Raw genomic sequence first — 26663 nt, 5'->3', positions numbered from 1 at the left:
ATCTTCAAATATATAATACTGGGATTAGTATAGCTACAGTATCAATTCTGCCTTAATTTTTATCTGAATTCAAATAATTTCATTTTCTGATGTCTTCGTGTCTGCTAATTCTTTCTTCTTGAAATAATTCTCGTCCTCTATTTATTTGACAATCTTCAGTTCCAGTAGCATTCAACGTTATGGTCCTTGTCTGACCACTTGCCTCGCTTATTTAATCTTAATCTTCTTATTTTCAGCTGGAATACTGTTCTTTTGTATTGAATATATAATATTCCGCTGTATCTTATTCTCTCAACAGTTTTCAGTATCTTCTAACGGAATCTGGCTAATTTCTTTACGATTCTATGCAGCTGACGTCTTCGTCTACCATTCAGTTTCACAGCAGTTTAGTTGTGTAATAATACATTAAATTTGATCTTGTTTCTTTTAAGTAATACACTTAGCATTTCAATTTTCTTTTCTTCCACAGCCTTCGTGATTATGCTCTCTTTCTCCGATTTCGGCCCCCTGTGAACTTCTGAATCATAGTTTGTTTTACATAATTCTGTCTTGTGCTATACATCTACTTTGACGCCGTTTTATAACGTGCCAGAAAATGCAATGGGCACAACGTGAAGGGTGTGGAATCATTCAGGTGTGGGTGATCACTAAGGTTGTTCTTGTTGGCTTTTTTTTTTTTTGCAATGTGCATTTTTATTGCCTTCTGTGTATTTGGTGATTTTCTAATATGTTCAATGTGTAATATTTTAAGATATGTACTGATGTCTGTTGAGTGGTGGGCATAGTCATGTGTTCATCAGCAACAAACATGACCCCTTAAAAGCAAAACTTGCCACATTATTCATTAAAATCTCAGCATCTCCATCACAAAATTTATGGATCAAAATAGATTTGCATTTATAAAATACAAGAAATTAGCTAAGAAATGTTATGCCTTCACTAAACTAAGTAACTTTTGGTACTCTGCTCTGTGGACATCCTACACTTATTGTTTGCATTACTATATAAAAAGTGAAGCAATCGAAGAACAAGCAGTAATTGAAAACAAAATCAGTAATCTGATAAATAAACAAAGACAATCCACCACCACCACAACAACAATTTGAGTTCTAACCGAAGGTTATAAAACAGATACAGTAAAACCTTTTCCAACAGGGAAACAAATCTGTTAGAAAATGGTTTCACGTTTAAGCCAGGGGAGGTCGTGTTCATTCCTTGGACGTGAGAGGTCGTGCTGGCTCTTTTAGACCCGGTTGTTTAAAATGACTCATTACTGCACACTACTGACTTTTACTCATTTTTTGTTATTTATTGTATTATTTTGTTTGATTTGGGATTCATTTTTATTGTTATATCTTTATTTTATATTGCAAACTTTTTGGTTTTGCTAATTAAACATATTCAATTGCAAAGTTAGCTTAAAATTATAATTCAGTCAGTGAATACTAATTATACAGTGAGCTTATTGACTACTTATAAAAATAATAGCAATAATTGTAATAATAGTAAAAAGAATTATACAAAACAGAAAGGGGCTGATGACCTTCGATGTCAGGCCCCTTGAAAACAACAAGCATCATCATCACAAAACACAAAAGGTATATACAAGTAATATTATAGGCACTGCTGTCGCAGGCCAACCCATTCGTCTTCGTCACCACCCTCCATTGTACATGCGACACAAGTTGAAACTGTGTGTTGCTTGCAAATGTCCATCTGGCAGTTGCTGTGCTGGGTTTTGGTTTTCCTGTGTTTGTGTCAATCACAATAGCTGCAACAACCAGGTCCTGTTTCCCACCTCAGTGTTGCAGGTTGTTTTCATTCCACCTGTTAGCCCACCACACTTTCACCGTGATCTTTATCTTCCTGGATAAGCGATAAATTGTTTCTTGATATTGGAGATATTCAAGGCGACATTCAGTAACCCATGGAAAACGGTTGGTGACCTGCAACACCTAGTCTTTGAAACCGAATTGGTCCCTTTCAGTTCAGCAATGTCTACACCTCCCTTCATCATGTTGTGTAAGGTTAGGAGCTCAGGATTCCTGGCCTGTCTGGAGCTCATCAGCTGTCAGAATTGTGGAAAGTGGAAGTCAAAAGGACAACCTTGTTTTTCCTGGAAGCGCAAGAGAGCAATGTAGTCATCTTTAAATCCAAAACACTACTGACAACTGGCTTTTTTGGATCTATGAATGTTAAATGTTGGAGGAATCTTTTGACAGTTCAGACAGCCATTAGGTAGTTTTCAAGAAGAGAGATGGCTAGGGGTGAGGACATAAACGAGTTATCAAAAGTTCACATTCCTCCCAGTACGTGATATTTGTTGTACCATTTTCTCAACACTAGCTCTTGGTGAATTGTTATTTCTTAATGGTCCTTACGGTTGTTGGCTGGGATAAATTTCCATATGATCTGTGTAATATGTCCTGGCGTAAACTAAGGCAAAATTTATGCCATACTTAGCTGACTTGCTTGGTCTAAACTGTTGAAAAGCCCATTTGCCATATAACGACTCCAGCATTTCGTCAACAGGCAATATTCACCTGGTTAATATGCTTCAGAGTATCGTTTGTCTGAAGCCTGAAATATCTCTCAGATTTTAGATGTGATCTGACAGAGTTCTCTCATGTCTGTCATGAACGTTGTTGAATCTCATAGCTCTATGTAAGAATTTAAAGAGATGCAGATTCATTGTTGTTCGGAAAATTACTACACCTGTTCCATCTGTCGACCACATGTCCTAAAGATTTTCATGGGATGAACAAAGAATGCCAGCAAGGTAAAGCAGCCCAAATACAGCTTACATTTCTCAAATGTCTGTAGGAAGTGTATGACATTCACGAATAAAGTTTGTTTTTTCTATCCACATATGCATAAAGCCCACAGTTTTGATTTTGGAGTCTGGAAAATAAAAACTTAAGTTTCTGTTGGAGGGGGAGCGTTGCCTGAAACTTCTCGCTACAATTATATGAAGTGTAATTGGGTGTGCAGTGAACATAGATAGTGATGTGAACAAGACAAACTGGGTCTGAAAGACTGTAACGCGACCTCTCCTGGGTTAATGACCAAGAATGTCACATGGAAAACAACATAAAAGCAATTAACCACTGAGTTGAAATTGCAACAACATAATCATACAGCATAAAGATACAATAAATGTTGCAACCAATGAAGCACAAAAAATTATGAAACTAGGAAATTCAGCAACCCATACAAATTTCAAAACTTAAAAGCTCAGTTTTAAATACCATTAATAGCAAAAATATAATATTCACAAAAGCAAGTAAAGGGAACACAGTGATCATAATGATAAAACTAATCCCTCCTTAGCAATGGAAGAAGAATAAAACAAAACACATTAGATACAAAAGCGCTCAACATGAGGGAGAAATCTCTACTTATTTAAAAAATCGCCCTTTATTTGGTCACTTGTATGTGTAGCAAGTTTTTGCATGGTAAGTCTCATTTAATTTAAAGGTTATATTGTATTCGAAAATATGGTTTCGAATGCGAGTATCCATTTTCAAAAATTCTCGAATGCTTTATATTCAATTCTGCTCATCACTAATTGCAGGCCACAATATTTATTGAAAAAAAAATCACAAATACTCAAGTTTTAGTTTATTCTTGACCTTGAGTTCAGCAGCGAAGGTATGGAGACTCACACTGCACAAGCCAGTGGACTACAGGTGGGAAATTATACTAACTTCTTAATAAACTGGACTCAAACTAAAAACTGGACCATAACATAAACGGGATGCTTTAACGATCACAACCATCAGACAGGGAACGAACTTGACATATTACACCATTTATATAGGAATATTTTTATGCACCGCAATTTCATTATGCCACCAACAATATTTTAAATATTATAAGGAGACTGTTTATGTATATCTCTACAATCTCATAGGGTTTGGTTTGAGAAAGCTATTTAAGGCCTGTGGTCCCTGATAATGAGTCAAGTGACCAACAAGTCTCGCAAAGCAAATCTTGGACAAAAAAGCGGCAAGTTTCTGAAAGTAGGGGAGGATCTGCTTAAATACGTAATTTCGTTACACGATGTTGGATATGCTGTTTCTCACAAAATGCTTTATTTTAAAGGACGAGAAATAGTTGCTGCACATGGAATGATGTCTTGGATTTGAAGGTTAGCCAATGCTTGATCATTAATTTTATGAAGAGAAATGGACTTTCTCTTCGACGAACACCATTATGCCACAAAATGCTGAATGATTTCAACCAAAAAGTAATTGATTTTCATCGCTCTGTAATTGAGAAGCGTAAAGTGAAGGAATATTTATTTGCTCTCCCAAATAGGAACCACAGGTCAGGTGCCAATCAGTTTCTGTATGGCACAAAGTTGGACAGTCGATAAGAAAGGGACGTAGAGTGTTATCGTACGCGCTACCAGAAGCGAAAAAGTACGATGTACTGCAATGCTATTCTCTTTGGCAATGCTTGCTGTAACAGGTGATGATAAAAAGCTTGCACCTTATGTAGTTCAAAAACGAAAACCAATGCCTAACGTAAAATTTCCGCGAGGGAACCACGTTCGTATCCAAGAACATGGTTGGATGGACAAGTCACTCATACAAGATTGGATATCAACGGTTTGGGGAAAAATAGCAGGGGTCCGTTCTTCGATGCCCAGCCCTGCTCATGTTAGACAGTTTTCTTTATTTTGCTGGCATGTCATTATGTACTTACATGAATTGTACTTCTATTAGTACACATTTATTTCACTTCAGGTCATATTGTCAGCTCGTAATGGGAGGAATATTTTCCAGTGTCGGTACTTCAAACCCACGCGTCCAACTTACCTGACTTTTCAGAAAAAGTCTCACGCTGGAATTTTACGCCGAATGACTATTAACCACAAATGATTTGAACGCGTTGTGTGTAGATTATATTTGATGCATCTTTTAAATGTAAATGAATTGTAAATATTTTTTAAAATATCTTAATACCTCAAATAATGTACGCATCCAAAATCTTTGCCTGGATTTTTCCTCAAAAATGTGTGTTAATTACGCGAGAAAATACGATAATATGTTCCCCTGTTTAATGCTGAAACTTTAACTCATATTTGTTCAATAAACGGTTGCTTGTCTTAAATACAGAGTGCAATTTTTATAAATTCTAATCCAGCTAAAAACAGGGTGTGGGTCTTTAATTTAAGTTGGATGGGTAAATGTGGTATATTAGTTTTATTATAGCTTGTGCAGAAGTGAGCTATAATTTCACTGGTATATTATCTTTCATTGCTTCAGAGATTTCTTTGTATGTTTCAGAAAAGTATTTATGGAGGTTCAGCTTGGGAGTGGAGTTCTAAGAGACAGGAATTTTATCTTCATCAGTTCCATGTAGACCAACCAGATCTGAACTTTCGCAATGAGAATGTGACAAATGAGTTCAAGGTTTGTAAATCTCTTCATTTTAGTATTTTATACCTCTCTGTGAAATGGAAATTGCAATGTTAAAACTCTAATGCTGTACTAATGGGTAATCCTTTTTAAAAGGATATTCTCAGTTTTTGGTTGGATCGCGGTGCAAGTGGATTTGAATTTGATAAAATTCAATACCTCCTGGAAGATGAACACTTCAGGAATGCAACACCTGGTGATGTGATGGGTACGACTCATGATCAGTACGAGTTTTACAGTCATAAGTCCACTGCTTTCTTCACAGAAGTTTTGAATATTCTATCTGATTGGAGAGAAGTATTTGAAAACCGTACTTCTGGGTGAGTAATGCAACTGCTTGTGATACTGAATGATAGGATCATCTGGTGGTGGTGGTGTTTTTGTTGTTGTAGCTTGGGTCATCAGTCTGTGATACAGCTCTCCATGCTATGTTAACCTGTTCCAACCTTTTCATTTGTATGTAACTATGTCTTCTCATCTGTTTATTATATTCATGCCCTAAGTCGTAAGTAAATTAGACGTGATAAGAATCTTAATTAACACGTTCAGTACCTGCTTCTGAGCGGGACACTTGAATGCCTGGACCGGCCATTTTCATGCCCGGCCCTCTTGACGTGCATCACTTAATACAATTTACAATTACTCCTAAACTATAAGTGTTAGAAAAATGATACTTTGTGCTTACCTCTAGTAAATATTTAGGGTGTGATATCTGGTGTGACAGGTTTCAAAATACGTCTAATTTTATACAGCCTTTCTATATTTTCGGCATAACGATTACTGTCACCGAAGTGAAGAAATTAATATGAAGGAAGCGTATTCGGAACATTGTTTTAGAAAATATCGTAGTATGAATAACAGGGTCTTCGGTCCAGTATATTTTTATATCAGGATTTTGGACTAATCGGTTTCCACGATTGCATGATCGAATTCTTTGTGAAAGGCCGGGGCGCCGCACTTGACTCGCGTATTGATTGGTCAGCTCACACACATACTGATAAAATTCGTCATTCATGAAAATACTCACGTAACTCAAAATATCCTGCTTATTTTCTATTTGAACGTTTATAGCTGAATTCTCTGTAAATGGTAGAACGGGTGGACAATAACTAGAATGATATGTATCAGGCACTTAACTTTTCTCTATAGGCCTATCGGATTCGGGAATCGCAATTTCCTCACCACTCTCACTTTCAGTATCTGAGTCTATTTCAGGAATAAGTTCACCACCAGAATAATCATTGTGAACAATACCTAATAATTAATCTTCCGTAAGAAACTTTGTATTATAAGCCATTATACTACACTCGGTAAGGACGACACGCACTGCATTGGAATGTCAAGTACCGAAATGACGCGCGAGGAAGTTATGAGATTTTCCAGCTAAAACTGCTGAGATAAACATGAGCCCACTCAACGAGAGGGTTATCTCAACAAGGTCAACCAACTTCCTGCTACAACCAGTAACGCTGACTAAGGTGTAAGAATGCATAGATGACGAATATAAACAACATTGCTTCGCGCGAAACATTAAACGTCTTACGCCGTCCACGGCGCGCAGCATAGGAGCAAGCTTGAACGTCTTACGCCGTCCACGGTCCGCAATGAGTTAATTTGGACAGAGTCGCACAGCTCATAACAAAATCCTATACTCCGCACGGCCTTACTTCTAAATTGAAGTTTCGCAAAACAAATGAGCATCGCCTTTCCTCTGTTGCTAGCGCGCTACGCCCGCAAGAACAGCTGATGCAATACGACCGCAGTAAACGGCCCTATATAGTAAAATGTAATACCGTACTCAGAAAAACAAATAAATATAGATTGAAAACAAATTCATAAAATCTACTCTTACTAACAACATCTGACACTAATAAGAGAATATATTATAAAGAATAAAAGAGAATGAGGAAATAACACATAACTCACCACCAATGGCTGGCGCAGGAAGGAGGTTACGGCCTACAAAGGGAACAGTCCACTGATCTGTCACTGGAACCCTTCAACAATGAATCATTGTCACTATCACCAGCTCCCAAGGATATTATTAAACTTTCAATGGAGTTCCCCAGTACATCTTCATTTTCCCACGCCTCATGTATTAATCTTTGTGTACTGCGCACAACTTTCCTCCAGTCATCGGAACTGACATTCGCCACAGCTTTGGCTAGCAGGTTTTCCACCTTGGGTTAAGTGAAACGCTTATTTTTGGTTGCAACATAACCCTTAATCTGAGCCCAAATCTTCTCTATTGCATTGAAATGGCAATGATAATGTGGAAGTCGAATAACTTTATGTCCGTGACGTCTTGCAATTTCGTTCACGACATACACTGGAAATTGTGGCTAGTTTTCTTTCACAAGCTGCAACAGTTCACCTTTCTTCATGTCGTCCCGCACAGGAATGTTGTGCCTCCTTAACCACTCAGCAATAATAGACTTCTTTGCTGCCATTGTCAGAGTTTTGTCTTGAATTATGGAATGGTAGGGGGCACTGTCATTATCAGTGTGCAATTTTCAGACAGGTTATTCATTAGTGTGTATTCAAACCAGTTCTGAAAATTGACACTATTCATCTCCTCGTGGTACTTGACAGTCTTCTTAGACCTCAGAACATATAAAGAGTTAGGTACAAATCTGTTTGTGGTACCGGCATGTAGCACTATATTTCTTCCCCTCTTTCCAATGGGCACTGCCACTGCACCTTCCACAGAATCATCTGTCCAGCCTTTTCCTACGGTATGGTTTGCATTAATCCATGTTTCATCTAACCACACAATTGAATCAAAATTTTCCTTCATAACGTCCCTTAAAAATCGGCAGCGCCACATCACAATATCACTTCTCTCCATTAACACTCGCCGACCATTTAATTTCTTGTAACGGAATCCCAGTTCCTTTACCACAACATCAGTGAAGTCTTGCTTCCATTAAATAGTTCGCTTTCCTTCAGAGACTCTCGTAGCTTCGCAAGAGTGGGGTGGTCTTTTCTGCGGTAGTAGTCATAAATATGACGATGAATGGCATCTTTCTGGACACTGTCCAAGTTCGTCACTGGTTTGTTCCAATTCCTTTTCTTACCCGGCGTTTCAGACTTACAGGATCCAGGCAATTGTTCCTCAGCGTGGTATTTCTCCTTTCCAACTGCCACTACTGTGTATTTACTTTGGTAGTGTTGGCAGTTCTCTGTACGGCTTGTGCTAAAGGAAGCAATATATCACCATTCTCCTTTTCTTTCTCAAAGTACTCGCGCACGTTGGACACAATTTCACGGGCCTGGCTTCTCAAGGGCGTGCCTTGTCTCACACCTCTCGATTTCTTGCCACTTGTCATTCCCGAACTACTCTGAGACATGGTAAACACGACGAACTAAGTACACTGATACACGGACATAAATAAAACTACAGCTATTTAATAATTAAACCTATATTGTACTTATGTTATGCTAAACAGTAAACTACGCTATACTGTACTATACTAGAGAGATAAAGACTAATTACTGGAGGAAAATGCAAATGATCGCGAACCGTACCGAATACCGTACACGCTGAGCGAGATAGGTTAACCACGTGGTGAATGTAAATATTAGACTTGGCAACTAGGTTTCGAGATCGTGCTCTGCCGATATAAATCGATATAAATGGCAGACTGGGATTGGTTGGATGTCTGTGCTTCAGTGCACAACCACCAGACAGAGCCAAAATCGACCTAAACGTCAATTTAGAAGTAGAGCCGTGCAGAGTGTAATAATAAATAAGATATTTAGCAGTATGTACACTCAGATCAGGTACTTGACATTGCATATAATTGAATCCAACACATTGGAAGCCAAGGTTGATTCCATGCAATTCCTGGAGAATGATGGAAAAGGTTAGGGATATAAATTCAGGTCTAACAAGATCAAATAATTACATGAATTTCAGTAACCAACAATATATATAATATACATTATCGCGAAAATTCATAACTGCAATAAATTACTTGCTACAGCATTTTGTTGTTTTATCTAATTTTTTGTAAGTCAGAAAAAAACCCTAAACACTTTCAGATCAGTATGAAATGGCAATCAGTTTGTTCAATACGTGTTGCTGTAGATGATTTCCATATTCTGTCTTGCTCGTTATTATTCTGATTTTGTTACTCAGTGAATGCATATGTTAAATTTCGTTCTTAAGAAATACCATATTTGCTCACATATAACTCGCACTTTTTGACAAAAAATAAGTGTGAACATTTTCAGTGCATGATATATGTGGGGGTTTGTGTGCAAAAGATCATATTCTAGAAAAACCCGTAACATTTGCATTAGGCTGTTGAAACAGGACAACTGGCATACTTAACCCTATTAATTGTCACTGCCTTCAGTCTCCGAGCTTTTCTCGCATGCATCATTCTGGTGACCATCCCATACTGCATCATCCTGACTCCCGTCCAATGCATTTGCCATGCCAGTCTTCAGGAAACTCTTCACAATAACGTCTGTCGACACCATAACCCATGCCCGCATAATCCAATCACTCGAGAGTTCGACTCGTGGCCTCTTTATTTTGACAACTGGCGTCAGTTCATGCTCCCCTCCTGCCATTCATTCGGCGTACAATTTACGTATTTTGTCCTTGAAGGGCTTGTTGACGGAAACATCTATGGGCTGTAGACAATGTGAGAGTCCACCCGGAATTACGAGATCAGTTTGTTTCCTGAAGAAGTTTTCTTCTTGCCTTCCGTTAAGTGTCTGCAGAAACTGTCCCACACGAATGTTGTTGGGCGTCAAAGCAGTGCTCTTGGCCGTGCACCCCACACCATACGGGCCCAGTCCTGGACAAGAGCTGCATCCATCCATCCATCCATCCATCCTTTCTCTTGAACATGTACGTAAATGCCTTTGGGAAACTTTGCTTTAGGCACTGTTTTTCTTTTAAAAATAATGTACAGTGGCAATTTTCTTCCGACTGCGGTTATTGCTAGCATGACAGTGCAACACTGTTTTTCCACACCCAGTTGTGCGTACAAGCACGCTAGATTCTCCCTTGTTGATGGTGGTGTTGCATGGCATGTCGAAGTTTATTGGGGTTTGATGTGCATTGCCAATTTGTCATCTAAATGAAATTGTAGAAACAAAGAGCCTAGTCACTGAGCAAATTCCTAACTTATTGTCATCTCTTAACATAAACAAGAACTATTTTTTTTAAATCTTAAACTATAAATCCAGCATTGATACCCCTGTATCAGCAGCAGCTAATGTCCCATTGCGTGGCCACACCCCTTCCCCTACGTGCATCAACAGCGATCTTAATGCACTGCCCACCCTTCATCTGACACACTCCCCACCAACAATGACGCACCCCCACAATACGAGGAGTAAAGTGACTGTCAGACCACCACACACAAGTAATGCTGCCGGACATCTCTCCTAAAGTCTAAAGGGTAAGTGTTCAGAAGATTAATTCCACTAGTGAACAATCCCAATTATTACAACTCTCACACTTTTTCGTCTTATTTCACAGACTTCAACACACATCACAAGCGGTTTCATTTACACCTAAGAATCCAGTTGAACTTCTTTGAACTCCTCTTCAGACTTACATGGATGCTAACTTCATAAGCTTCACGACCTAGGCAGCATACTTCATATTTAAAGAGAAGATGGAATAATTTGTTAATGAATGAAACTTAATCAATCATCCTCTACTAGCTATCTTGCCATCTAACCAGCGTCTTCGCTTTGAATATTATTAATAAAGACTCTCGTTTCAATAAAGAAAATATGATTTTAAGTAATCCACAAATCATTTTAAGCTGAACGTATTGATTTCCTGTATATACTGAAAAATCTGTGTAAATATTTTCATTTCCTTTTGAATTCAATTGCCAACCCAGTATCAACATTATGAGCATTAATATTATTTTATATTATCACCATTAGATGGGAACACATATGATATCCCATTAGATCTTTAAAACAGGATTAACCTATTCAATCCAATGTTCTTATACATCAATGCAAATTATTGTAAACAATTAGTTTTTAAGAATAGTTTTAATATAACATCAACTTCAGAGCTCTGATTTAGAGTATAGAATTTATTTCTGATGATGCCTGCGATGACAGGTGAAACTTGTACCATTACAACCTTAAAAGAATGATTATATCATAGTCCTAAAGACTTTAAAGTATTGGGTTTTCAATAAAATAATGTAATTTAAAAAAAAAATATGTGTGGATATCATCCGCAAAAATGCAAGTTTTGAACAAACTCATTGCCGTTTCATACAGATTTTATTGTGTGGGGGTTTTCAGACATTTACGAAAAATCTGATATAACCACAATCCGTTATAGTGAGTACATTTTTCGCCGTTATGAATTCTTGCTATAATGGACTTCTGCTGTATTGTGTAACCAAGAAATCTAGTAATGCTGTGTAAACTTCCTTTAGTGTATCGGTGGGCATTTAGAGCACCTCTATCAATGATGTTGTGCTCCATTTGTGCCTCGAGAGTTCATACCACCCCAAACAATGACTGAGCCACCTCCTAATGGCATCCTCTCTTACATATTTCAGGGTGAATCTCTCTCTCTCTCTGAGATGTTTCTTACTTCCTTGAGACAATTTTTCAGCTTGGCTCTGGTAGTGTGGCAGTTATGGATCTTCATCAGCCTGATCCATGTCATCTTGAGGGGTGTGATAACCGAATAATTTTGTCCGTGGCTCCTCCAAGGTGGCCATGGTTCATACCCTAAGGAAGGCATGCAGGATTTTTGAAATAAAAAGCCACACCACTTGGTTTGTATTTCTCGTAAAACTGGAGATCCCTTTGCTGTGTTAACTATATCAAAATAACAATATATTAAGAGAAGGAACGAAATGTCGTATGGCTTTTAGTGCCGGGATATCCCAGAACGGGTTCGGCTCGCCAGGTGCAGGTCTTTCTATTTGACGCCCGTAGGCGACCTGCGCATCATGATGAGGATGAAATGATGATGAAGACAATACGTACACCCAGTCCCCATGCCATTGACATTAACCAATTAAGGTTAAGATCCCTGACCCGGCCGGGAATCGAACCCGGGACCTTCTGAACCGAAGGCCAGTACGCTGACCGTTCAGCCAACGAGTCGGGCAAGAGAAGAATCCACCTAATCAATACATAATTTGTGATTAATTATACATCAGTGTGGTGTGGGACTAGTTTCATCTTCAGCCACTCATAAAACTGACAAAATATTAATGCTGTTATATACAATGATGAAACGTGTACCTAAAACATTCTTTGTGCACTTACTAAACATACAGTGAAACTCTGTTAAGAAGTTCCTGCTTAAGAAGTTTTCTTGCCTAAGAAGTGTCATATTCTTGGTCCCTTGATCAGTTGCATTGAGATATATGTCCCGTTTAAAGTGTTCTGTTGTAAATATATTTCCTGGTTAAACAGTTCAGATTTTAGAGCCTCTTGAGATAGAAAACATCTGCTCAAAGCAGCCCGTGGTTAGAACCCTCCAATCTCCAAGTTGCAGCCTCCCTGTGTAAGACCATTCACGCGCTTGTGGTGTGTGTCTGGTGTCACGGAACCTGTCCGAGCTTGCCAAGGCCATACAACGTCACGCTATGACAACACGGACACCAGATGCTCACTCTCACCTTGTGGATTCGGACCCATCAGTCGGAATTTCCACTCCACGGTTCCATCTAGCGGAATAGAATAAAACGGGATTCTACGCGGGAAACATAAAGCACGCAATGGATGTTTTGATGCAACTTTAATGCAGTAAGTTGCGTGCCGCGACAGGGTGAAGTCATTAATCGAGGTGGTCTAAACATTAATTAAAAATCGTAAAATATAATTGTTCACAACGTTACTGTTTGTTAGGAATACATGTACAACAAATGCCATTTGTAAAATTGTAATAAACACTTGAAGATTGTACAATCCAACCAATGCCAATTATCGTACTGACGTACTGCACTGTATATGGACTCCAGCTTGATAATGATTCTGAAATAAGGTCAACAATAATTGCGGAATAAACTAAATACCATATAGGCCTAATCTACCACGGAATTGAATATTCTAACCAGTTTGAATTTTCATTCCCTTGCTTATTACCTACCAGTCATTCTCTTGCGTTGTTGTTGTTGTTGCAATAATACTTACGGGTAGGGACCTGAAAAAATCGCATTTGTGATAAATGTGAATTTTTCAATCTTGTACTGAATCCAAGCCGACGGTAATTCTAATGTGGAATAAAATCGTTTTTACGCATAAATAGAAGTGCGACAAAATGCGAATTGTGACCCAAAATGCGAAATATGCAATTTTGGTGCGAATTCTGCGAAAATGTGCTATTTTACTGGCGAAAACAACATATTTCGGCAAAATCATCAGAAATACTCAAAATGTGATGCATAAATCTGTCGACCGTTCCGATCGATGAAGAAAAGTAGCCGATCGATTTCTGCTTGCTGATTGTAATCGATATTTACAATGGAAATAGCAAGGGGAATAAGATCTGTATAGATTATCGAAATGAAAATTGAGTGTCACAGAAATAACGTGATAGATGCAGCGTTGTCTTCCTGTTGTTCAAAATTGGAACTAGTGACGAGTAAAGTCTATCATTTAGGTTATGGGGTGCACGACAAAAACTGCACACGAAAGGGCTCAGCAATATGCAAGGGATGGTTTATATGCCACAGATTCAGCGACAGTGTTTAGCAAGTATTGTAATTGCCGAGTTGGGTGGAAAAAAGATAGCCTTGTGAAACATGTTACATCGGAAATAATGTGGGTAAGCGACGCAATAACAAAAGTTCAACCCTCGCTGCTAGTACATCTCAGAAAAAGCAATCTTCTGTGCTTACACAGGTAGATAGTTGTAAACGAAAAATTTCCAGAGATAACTTCTTGAAACGCACAGTTCAAGTATTTGCCAAAGCAAATATACCTCTGCAGAAGCTGGAAAGCAAAGAGTTAAGAGCCTGGATTACTGAGTTTTCAAATTAAGAGCTGCCACGTGTGAGAAATCTACGTGAAGTATATTTACCTGTAAGTTTCGTTTTCATTGATCGGGTACGGTTCAGGTATTACAACATCGAAACCACATGCAAAATTGAAGGATAGTGAATTTGAGTGAGATTTCCATATCGAACTATCTTACCCGTACCCAGTTGATCCAGTAATTTTAAATTACTTTGTAGAAGTTGCATCTGACCACCAGAAAAGAACAGCAGAGGCTCTAGTGGGGAAAAACATCAACATACTCTCTGATGAAACTACAGATAGAATGGGCCGTTGTGTTTTTATCGTATTCCAAGTCCCAGCCGGATCGAAATGAGAGCTGCACGTTCTTTCTGTGAACTATCTTGATGCAGGAAATGCTACAAACTGCTCTCGTGCTGTTTTAGAAGCTCTGTGCAGTTATAGTGTACCATAGCAGTTAAAGTGTTTGTTAGTGAGAGTGCCCTGTACATGACCCGGTGTTATGAAACATTAAGGGGAGTACGTATGCCCTATACCTACAGTGTTAAATTTGCAATATTGATGACCCATTTCTCAGAACCGTTGACTGCTAGACATGTGAAATTTATGGGAAGTATGGCATCACTCCTTTTCTGATTACTGAACCAGAATCAGAATATATAGACAAATAATTAGTTATGATTTTAAAAAAAATTTCAATTTTTTCTTATAAAAGTCCACTTTTTCTTCTGTAAGTAAAAAACCATTAGAGGCAGAAATGTTTTGTTGGTTCAGTAGCTGCAGTATACTAAGAGGTAACATAGTGTATCGTGAGATAATGGGTCAAATATTTTTTTAAAAGTCGTTTTCAGGAAATCAAGTTTAAAGTTTCACTTGATATTAATTCACATATGGAGGCATGCCAGCTCCTAGAAACAGCCAGCCCCATAATCGGCATTATCTGGATCCTGTTCTTGATCATCCTGCAAACCTAGAAACTTCCTTCCTTTCCTGCCTCTTGCTTCTTTAGTCATTTCCTCTGCTGCACGCTGGGCTTTCATAATACTAAGTCGATCCGTTCGCTGGAAGGCTTGCAGTGTGTTGGCTCCTGGAGTGATGCCATGTTGTTTTAGTACCCTAATTTTTCCCCTATTATCATAATTAGGCCTGAACGTTATCACAGCATCACAAACACCCAAGCATAGTTTTCATTTCTACAAAGACATTTTTTTGTTTGCGGGTCCAAATGACATTACTGAAAGACTCATTTTGGTGTTTGCGTTCAACCATGGAGACATTTGGAAAGGAGGTCAGGGTGAGCTAACTCTCTATATACTGGTTTAATAGCTTCCACCACTGCAGAATGGTATGCTGTTTATATGATCTTCTTTGTAAATAAATCCTCATGGTTTCCACGTTTCCTTCTCGTAGCACTAGTGGGCGTGACCTTATCATGTGTCTGTGAAACATCTATTTCAGGATCAGCATTGGATTCAGATTCCATCTAATGCTGATTTTCATGGAAACTTCGCTTCTTGAAACAACCCTTTCTTTTCGTCATATTGAAAAGAGATATAAGAACATGTAATAACACACCAAACCACTGGGTTTACAGTTCAACACCTATAAAACACCAGAACCATAAGGTAAATCCACAAAATGCATGCGCAATGCCGCCATTTCTGCTTACAAAGTGCATCCAACCTTTTTACATGAACATTAAAATTAACAAGGAATAAATAGCTGAAAACCACAGCCTTGTAGATTGAATAGTTCCAGAGATATACTTAAACAAGTCAATGCAGAACGACTGGATTTTTTTACACTTGCACTATTAACTTTGAATGATAAAAACTACACATTCAATTGGAATTATTTGACAAATAATGCATCAAATTATTCAGGAGAGATCAAATATTATTAAGATATAATTATCAGAAAATGTCACTTCTTGACCAATTTCACCATACGTACTCCCCTTAAGTGTGGTCATAGGGGATCATTTAATGCATCTACAGTGCTGGGCACATAATATCAGCTTGGTTGGCAATAGTTGGGTCACAGTGATGACAGATTTAAATCATGTGGTTGCGCTGGTAAAGTCTGCATTTTTGAACACAATAAAGCTAAAGTACACTAGGGTCCCGTTAATCCGAACTGAAATTTTCAATTTTAAAAACTTTCTCCTTATTGAAATGAAAGAATATACTATAGAATGAAGATTTACTTGCATTTTATTAGCCATATTTTACTAGAATATCTTAACATAAACATAATTACACATAAGCCATCACACTGGTCGTTCAACTTTACAAAGTCTGTTAGTTTCTTTTGTCGTAGTGACTGGAACCTACTGAAAGATGCAGTGTTAAACCAGCGTCTCACAAACATCACATCAGTGGGCGTAGCAGCGGAGTGTTGCTCGACTTTTTAGGAGACAAGTTTTAACCTAGTTTTAGTTGGTTTCTCCTCTATGGGTTCTTAACTACCCTACTGTAATTTTATACAGCATTTTATTAATGTGACTGCTAAAGAATGGACGTTTCAAATTACAGTATGTACTATATTGTAGAAACTATTTTCCTCAGACGCTTGAGGCGCTGGTATCCTGATCCCAACCTGGCAGGTTCGATCCTGGCTCAGTCCGGTGGTATTTTAAGGTGTTAAAATAGATCAGCCTCGTGTAAGTAGATTTAGTGGCACATAAAAGAACCCCTACGGGAGAAAATCCCGGCACCTAGGCGTCTCCGGAAACCGCAAAAGTAATTAGCGGCAGATAAAGAAATTAATATTATTAGAAAATATTTTCCGGTTAATCTGAACAGACTCTGGTCCCAATTAGTTCGGATTAACGAGACTACTGTATAATTATTTACAATTCTTAACATCAAAGTGTGGTGCTTCAAAGGAAGCAAAGCTCTTTCCTGCACCTGTCATAACCCGATGGAATAGCTTGTTTCAGGCTGTCTTCTATTTGAGTGCTTGCTTTACTGTTACAGTTTTCAAGATGTAACAGTAAAGTAAGCACATTTTTCAAGATTTTTGACATGAAAGACTTCAACAACTGTGGTATTAAGTACCTGACTGATCTGAATGACCGAGAAGTGAATAGGCTTCACTCCCACATGGTTTTTGTCACAGATCGTGCAGCTGGATTGGTTGACCTCCTTTGTCAAAGCTGCTCATTCTTCACAGTGCAAGCTAGCCACATTGAAAGCTAAAGACCGCAACCATAAGCATTTTGTGTGAATTTCTCAAGCTTTGTGTCCAAAAAATATAATTTTGAATAACACTGATAAATTAGATGAGCTTGAGAAATTGTTTGGAGTAACAGATATCTCACGAAACAATATTTGGTCTGGTTACTGTTCTCTGAAACATGCAATTCAAACCCAGATGAAAGAAAGTGAAAAATGTGATGTCATGCTTGCATTAACTGCAATTCAGAGTTCAGCATATTTGCTAAATACTCTCTTGAGTTTTTGTGGACCGCAACGAACAATGTAGATAGTGAGCGGCAGTTGTCTCATTACAACACAGTGGTTATAGACAGACGGTGCAATTTGAAAGAAAAAAAAGCAATGCCGAAGTACTGACAGTGCTTTCGTTTGATCAATGAATTTGTATTGTGTGTGAACCAAGGACAATAATTGCACTTCATAAACTTGGAATCGTTAAAATTAATGATACCATGTGATTATTTTAACTTTGTAAATAGATGCTAATTTTGGGAAAATAGATGCTAATTTTGAAACAAATAGATGCTAATTTTCCGGTCTCTACTTATGGGTCTTGTCGTAGAGGAAATTACTTTTTTAAAATAAACTGATAAGATTTTCAGTGTGCATTATTAGTGAGGTGAACAAAAACAACTTCCTGACTCTATGTAGGAAACAGCGACTTGCCAGCTGATACACATGCTGCCAAACAGCCGGCCGAAAGATCCTGATCGCCTATGAAGTTGAACAAATGTTGATAACCAACTCGGTGTTGGCGGGAGGCACACAGAGGTGTTGCAAGACCATGTGTTCGCATAAAATTGAAAGTTATTTTTATTTTTACCTTTATACGATTAAACATTGTATTATTGTGTCACTCGTAATTATTACATCGCATTATTAGAACGTAGCACTAGGATGAGGAGACATGAAATAAAATCGCGGAGAAAGAAACTGTTTACGTTTGGATGTGCTAGTGTTGCTACTGTGTCTTTATCACTCTCACATAATACCCCAGATAGTTTTTCATGCACTCATTTCTGCAACTTCGAACCTGTTTCTTTTCTTCATTACTTATAGCATGAAGAGGATTGAAGCGGGAAAAGGAATTCAATACTGGGTTGGACATGCGGTACTTGCGAAACGGCCATAAACTACGCCCGTTGCCGTGACAACCAGTATGAATGCAGGTGTAATTTAGGCCTAGGTTCTAAGAATCTCTAAGAATAAGTTGCCATAGTTCCCATTTGCTACCGTTAACTTTGAAGCAGGTGCCGGGAGGTGTGAGGAAGATAGAAAGCTCATGCTAACGAACTGTAGTACAAGTCTTGGCTTTGCGTCTTGTAAGCCTAAGCTACGGATTGCCAAGCATAGTGTAGCATCGTGATTAGTGTGAATAGGTGTCAGTGAAGTTGGTTGTAAGTGAAAATGAGCAGAACTCGGAGGAAAGAGATCAAGCGAAAGGCATTAACGATAAAAGGCAAAGTGGAGATTATAAGGAAAGTGGAGTCATCTACACTTTCCTGTGTTGCTTTGGCAAAGGAGCTGGGGATGGTGCCATGTACATTGAACAGCATTATAGCGAAGAAAGAAGAGATTTTTGCTTCTGCAGGGAATACTTCAGCAAATTGCAAGAAAGTTAAATCTGGAAAGTATGATGAAGTAGAACAAGCTCTGCTAATATAGTTTTAACAGCAGCGAAGTTTAAACATACCTTTCAGCAGGACTATTGTGATGGGGAAAGCCGAAGAAATTGCGTGCAAATTAAAGGTGCCTTTAACCACGTCGAACGGGTGGCTGGACCGTTTTAAAAATCGAGCCGGCTTCATTTACAAAACAATTTGTGGCGAAGCAGAAAGTGGAAGTGTAGAGGAAAGGGAAGCGTGGAACGAAATGGTTCTGCCTGCTAAAATAAGCAAATCTTGCAACGTTTTTAATCTCGATGAATTTGCACTTTGTTACCAGCTTATCCTGGATAAGTCTCTAGTTTTGAAGGGAGAATCTTGCCACAGGTAAAATTAAGTAAAGTTGAGTTACGGTATTGGATGGTGCTAATATGGAGGGAACTGAAAAACTACCTCAACTGATGATTGGGAAGTCTAGGAAGCAACGTTGTTTTAAAAAAATGTCAGGACTTTACCGTGCAAGTACACCAGCAACAAGTCAGCTTGGATGACACGTTCGCTGTTTGAAGAGTATATGCAGTCATCAGATGCGAAAATGGAGACCCAGAACAGGAAGATTGTGGTGTTTGTGGACCACTGCCTGGCTCATCCCAAGGAGTGGCCCCATTTAAGGAACATCAAAGAATTTTTTCCAATAAATACATCAGTACTACAGCCCATGGACCAAGGAATCCTTAAGGTATTGAAGCAGAGGTGCCGAAAATCAGTTGTGTGCCGTATGCTGCTACACATGGAAGCAGGCAAACCCATCTACAAACAATCTCTTTTGGACACAATGCATTTCATTGCCTCATTGTGGGATTCAGTGGAGCCTGTAGTAATAGCAAATTGCTTCAAGAAAGCAGGCTTCGGTGGTGGTACCAACAGCATTGTTATGGATGTTGGTGATGAAGAGTCTGGGTGCTGGAAAACTATACAGGAGTAGATGGAGATTATGAGTAGTTTCAACTACTTCACTGCCATTGATGATATGGTAATCAGTTGTGAGTAGCGGGCCATTGATCAGATCTGTAAGGAAATTCAGGCAGTGAAGAAGAAGAAGAAATGAAGTAATGGGAGTAGGGAGCATTTGTGATCTCCTAGTGAGTAATGCCATCAGGACTAGGATATTGTCTAGCGAGGTAATAATTAAAATCCCAAGGATTGTTATAAATGTAGGCCTATGCGTAGTAATTGTCCGCATCATCATTTAATAAGAAGCCTCCGTGGCTCAAGCAGCAGCGTGCCGGCCTCTCACCTATGGATACCGTGGTTCAAATCCCGGTCACTCCATGTGAGATTTGTTTTGGACAAATGAAGGCAGGACAGGGTTTTCTCTGGGTACTCTGGTTTTCCCTGTCATCTTTCATTCTAGCAACACACTCCACTGTCATTTCATTTTATCTGTCAGTCATTAATCATTGCCCTAGAGGAGTGCGACAGGCCTTGGCAACCGGCACAATTCCTATCCTCGGCGCAAGGTGGGGGCTTCATTCATCCCATCCTTGACCCGGTCATTGACTGGAAAACAGGTTGTAGGTTTTCATTCATCATTTAATAAGTTTAGCGAACGTGATCCCATCGAAAAATAGGCAGTGCGAGGGAATGTTTTCGGAGTTTGAGACCCAGGAAGGGTATATTCCAGGTTCATATCAGTGTTAATCATCGTCGCCATGCATGACAGGCGAGGAGTGTTTGATGGCCGAGTGTGTGTGGTGTATTTTGGTCTGTACGTGAGACTGACATGTTTTTAGTTCTTGTGAGTACTTATGTATTATTTGACAATTTAATTTTGTGACAGGTTTTGTAGAAGAAAATAGTGTGTTGTATTTGGTCTATTCATAGAGAAAGAAAAGAGAAAAATGTGTTGCATTTAGACATGTAACTATGGCTAAATTATAAAGGGTTATCATTATTGTTAGGTGATATTCTGGAATATTGTGAAAACGTGATTTGGACTTTCGGAACAGGAGTTGTTTGCCCTTGGCGATTCTAGGAGTATGTTCTAGTAGTGTACTAGTTTCTCGTAAGCTGGAAAGTTCTCGATAAATATTTCGGTTGGAGAAAATAACAGGGGTTTTGATTGGTGGATCTGGATGGCGAGAGATAAGCTTCTGCAGCCTGATTGTTTACCTGGTGATCCGGCGATCTTCCCATCCGGGATGGCCTGCCTTGGGGTAAGTGCTGTAATTTAAATTCAATGTTTCCTTTTCTTTTCACATAGGAGTTAATCCCTACCACTCTGATTCGCCACTCTATTATTAAGATGCCTTAGCTATTCAGCTCAACACCACTATTTGATTTTGGAGGCAATTCCCATCTTCTTTGCTTTGGTAACTGTGTAATTAATTAATAAATTTCATTTCCCTCGGGTTGCCTCCCGTGACTTTTGTGTCACTGATGTATGCTAGTTGTTCCTCGACCCCACACCAGAAGTGTTTTTGGTTGGGAGTAAGTTCAGGTAGCCCTTGTATCAAGTTTTAGTATTTCTCGTTTCCCCTCTTGTCTCCATTATGCATTATTTTAATATCATGTGGTTCCTATTACCTTTAATCATTGTATTCTGAAGGTTATATTCCGTAAAGTATCTTTTGGTTAGCCTATTTGACTTTAGGGAATAGCCCTTGGAAATTACTCCTGTACTCGTATGTTTTGGCCTATGCTAACTTGAATTTTGTTTGTAATGTTTATTTTGGAAAAAATATTATCAGTTCAAGGGATCACCGTTGAATTTTTTTAAAATCCGCAACCTACGTGTCCCCATGGCCCTGGTAGTGTTCCCACACCTGCTCCACATCCTTCCTTAGTCATCACGTTGCCCAACCTGATGTTTAATTTTTTGATGCAGTCTATTTGGTGTTTTGGTTTGTCTTAAACGTATCCAAATTCTGTGTAATTTAAGCTTTATTCTTTTATCTTGTCATGTAACTGGAACCCGGTTACATATTGAAATTCAATTTGATTAATTACACAGTTACCAAAGCAAAGAAGATGGGAATTGCCTTCAAAATCAAACAGTGGGGCCCAGCTGAATAGCCAAGGCATATTAATAATAGAGTGGTGAGTCAGGACAATAGGGGTAAACTCCTATGCAAAAAGAAAAGGAAACATTGAATTCCAATTTAAATTATGATGGAAATTAAACCAACAGCGCTTACCCCAAGGCAGGCCCATCCACATGGGAGGATCGCTGAAGTGTGTCCGCTTGCTAGACTGATGAGACCCGAAAAGACCATGAAATCTTGCCTCGCTCTCTTAAGGAGACCTAGGCTGACCCCGGTCCGATCACCAGGTAACCAATCAGGCCGCAGAAGCTTACCTCTCACCACTCAGATCCACCAGTCAAAACACCTGTTATTTTCTCCAACCGAAATATTTATCGAGAACTTTCCATCTTATGAAACTAGTACACTACCAGAACATGGCTTCTAGAATCACAACGGTAGATACCCTCCGTTCCGAAAGTCCAAGTCACGACGATTTCACAATGTTCCAGAATATCACCTAACAATAATGATAACCCTTTACAATTTAGCCATAGTTACGTGTCAAAATGCAACACCTTTTCTCTTTTCTTTCTCTACAAAACGGTCCAAATACAACACATTTTATTTTTTTCTTTCTCTACAAAACCTGTCACAAATTTCTGTTGTAAATAACTTGTGTCCGTGGTGAATTGAAATCCACGTGAGAGATTCTATATGTGATTTTAAGATAATGCGTTGCGTGTATTAAGTAACTTAATGTAATTCATTTAACCAAATATTAGAGTTTAGTTATTAGTAATCCCCTAAATATTCATGTAGAGATCGGTTAGGATTTCACCACAATGTTTTGTGGATATGAAATTAGCTACTCATGTGTTTGGCGAGAAATAAAATAAAAGTTCACTTCGATTAAAACTAAACACCACGTATGTTAAAGCTAAGAATTTAGAGGTAACTTCCATGTTGATTGCAGTAAAGCACTCCGGACTTTTACAAACACAGTTTTGATTGAGAGTTACTGGATTCAGGATTTTGTTTTGTAGATATTTTGAATAAGTTAAGAATGTGTTTTCACCAACTGTTGCTCATTATTTTAGTAAATCGCTTCACCTGTGTACATATGTTCCCCAAAATCTGTATTAGTGTTAAAATTTAGCCTTTGCTTAGAGAGTTAGGACTGGACACGCCTGAGTGAGTGGCTACATAGTTCATCACCAGATTTTGGTGGCGATATGGGGACAACGTGATGCAGGACAATTGAATAATTATATTGTGATTACAATTCAATACGTATCAGAACCATGAAGTTCATATCCTATGATGCAGGACAATGCATGCTCACATGTTGACGGATCTGTGCTACATTGTTTCTGGAATGGGGATTTTAGTCATCATAGTCTGGTTGAAATACTATTGAAAGATGAGATTTAGCAGCTTGCATCATTATTAATCTGGAATATGCTAGAGATGTTAGAGAACATGATTTACTGCAAATCTTGGTAGTACATGCTTCTAAATGTAACAGTGTTGAAATGCTGTAAACAAAAAATTTTAATAAAATTTTAATTTACTCCAAAACTGCTGGAAGTATGAACACAATTTGATGAAATTGCTTTGACAAAATGCCTTTGAAACTTGTAAAATATATTTAATTGAAAAAGTACAATAAAATGGTAATATTGACTTTTTGTACTAATGTATTCCTACATTTGAACAACTTTTATAAAATGTTTAACTATTCTTGATTTTTAATTTATTTTTTATACCTGTAAGTAGTGATGGAAAAGAAAACTACTTAACCCCTCAGCGTCGCAGCCGTTTAAAGAGCTTCCTATCCCGCGGCCGGATGAGATTTCAACTACGCGCGACTGGAATACATTGATTCACTTAAAGCGTTACTACTAGTATCAGAGTGGCCCGATATTCACGAAATTTGGAATTCCTTATGGTAGAACTATATGTACATGAAGATAATTACATAATTGTTTCACATTTCCTTAGTAATTTAGTTCCGAGTGATAGAGTTCGAAGCACTCTTCGAGACAGAGACCCAAGGCACACTCCTGGCAGCAGTACACCGACGTCTTCTTTTCACCGTGTTTTGAACACGCGATACGTCTCTGAGGTTTGGATTTCTCACTCATGGGTGCTAATTTCCTGATAAAACGTATTTCCTGCAACCTTGGTACTGTATTATCTGATGCGCGCCGGCCTTGAATATTTCGTTTCCCGCCCGAGAAGCGTATTTTGTACTACGTAAACAAACCTTCCATCAGCTCAAACTGATAAGATAACTGCTGAATGTTTGTCCCTGTGACTTGTCTAAATATTATTGGAGAATCTAGGAATCATAATTCACTGTTGAAAACTTCCCTTTGACATGTATGCGTATCTATATTCTCCTACACGAAATTTCCAAGTACTGGTTCCTCCTCATCGTCACTCTCATTATTTACCACTGCATCGGCCACAGCCACATCACCTATTTCATTATCACTACTGCTAATACTGCCACTGCTACTTCCGACTAAACTTTCATTTGAATTATACTATATTTCAAGCATGTTACTCTCAGCAGGAGCTAGCCATTGAGCGCGGTGCGTCACACAAGCTGATGAAGCTGCAGCGGGACCGAAAGCGGCAGGACGAAACTGAATGAGGGGAATAACATTTATGACGAATCAAACCAACTCCATACATATTTCAGATTAAAAGGTCGATACATAATCTTTCAAACGAGATATATACCATGCACAAGTGCTTCTCGTGTCGTATGACAGAAAGCAGCACTAACTGATGCCTACACAGAGCACTCGTGGAGAGTTACGAAAAGACTACAAGCTAAGAAATAAAGACAAATATAATAAATAAACCGCACTCTTAATACAAAATTAGAGCAAAGAACATCACACGAAAAGACAAACTTCTCAGATCATCATTTCTTTATTTTATTCTGTGGGAATGAATGAAGCAAACGGACTATTAAAAAAGCAGGGATTGGTGCTCAGACATAATTGACAAATACTTATCCTTGCAAAAGCAACTACACTTTAACGATTTTCAATTCTTATTTAGAACACTGATAAACCCGAAAATGTCTTCTTGGAAACAAAACAATTTGCATATCCATAACACCAAAACTCTTCGCGCTATAGCCGTAAATGCGAAACCATGTATGGGTCTATACCACGTATAGAGGTCGGCGGCTACGGAAGAAAATGGGGTCTATACCACGTATAGAGGTCGGTGCTGAGGGGTTAACCTTGGTTTTGAAGCTTTTCTTGTGTATCATAAATTAATCTTATTTTTGTTTTGGAACTTGATAATTATTTAATGTATTACTATCTGTGTACTCTTTGAATTGCATATTTAAGCTACTGATATTATTTTTACAGAATGTTCTCGGTGACACATTCCTTCAAGGATCCTCTTCTTCGAAACTACGGAAACAATTCCATTGTTGATGTTGTAAGGTACACAGATATATTCTCATCTCTTCAGGCTACCTTCACAGCAGATGATTTATACAATGCTATTGAAAAATGGCGTGATGATCGGACAGTGCCAAATTCTGTTCGGCGATATTGGGAGGTATGTTATGGAAATGGATTTTAAATCTCTTTGATACAGTGACTTGCACTTTTGTTATGTCTGATATACTGTACTGGTTTCCGTTAAATTTGAAGAGTTACGTCAAAATTATCAGTGGCACAGAACAGATCATGTCAATCTTTGTTTCTAATTAAATGTTTAAGGTGGTTTGAACTTTCACATTGAGTGCTAACAGATTACAGTCCCAAAGAAATCAGTTACAAACAACTAGATTGTCCACTCTTAATTGAAGAGCTTATTGGAGCAAAATTGGGTCGTGTTGATGAAGGTTGAATATGTATGAAGCAACTGGACCTATCTCAGACACAGTTATTGTTCAGTTAAATCAGTGGTTCCCAACCTAAGGTATGCATCATAGTTTTTAGGGCTATGCAAAGAAAAATGTACACTGGAGGGGGAGAAATAGATTTCATAATCAACACCATAAGTCCATAAGACAAAATACAGTACAAGTTAAATTAATTCAGTGTCTCGCAGCTGGCAAATGCTGAGACTGTACCTTAAAGCCATGGCAGCTACTTTCCCAATCCGAGCCTTTTCCCAACCTTGCATCGCCAGAAACCTTAAATGTTATACCACAAAAAAAAAAAAACTACCCCAAGGAAAAAAATTTCAATGTCGTGTTGCATGATTACTTCAGTATTTAATTTCTAGAAATCTCAGTGATCATTGATATTGGGAGACTCGCTTCTGCAGTGCGCACGAGTAACTTCTCTGACTCTTCATCTCAGCTCTGCTTATTAGTGACTTTCCACGGATAAGAGTTGTCAGTCTTGTTTGTGATTGAATATTCAGATGAAATGG

The 26663-nt window shown here is 38.4% G+C and overlaps 1 protein-coding gene across 1 annotated transcript in view; it reads left to right on the top strand.

Annotated features, from left to right (window-relative positions):
- Nucleotides 1–26663, top strand: part of LOC136864246 (probable maltase) — a 141346-nt gene that overhangs the window by 27472 nt on the left and 87211 nt on the right. Inside the window, exons 4-6 of the mRNA XM_067140987.2 lie at nt 5295–5420; nt 5523–5746; nt 25643–25838. Of these exons, the coding sequence (XP_066997088.2) occupies nt 5295–5420; nt 5523–5746; nt 25643–25838 (546 nt within the window). The remainder of the gene's footprint in view (nt 1–5294; nt 5421–5522; nt 5747–25642; nt 25839–26663) is intronic.

The sequence above is a fragment of the Anabrus simplex genome, chromosome 2 (genome assembly GCF_040414725.1).
Source record: "Anabrus simplex isolate iqAnaSimp1 chromosome 2, ASM4041472v1, whole genome shotgun sequence".
Classification (NCBI taxonomy): domain Eukaryota; kingdom Metazoa; phylum Arthropoda; class Insecta; order Orthoptera; family Tettigoniidae; genus Anabrus; species Anabrus simplex.
Note: the sequence above shows the minus strand (reverse complement) of the source record. Positions and strands in the feature narration are given on the sequence as shown.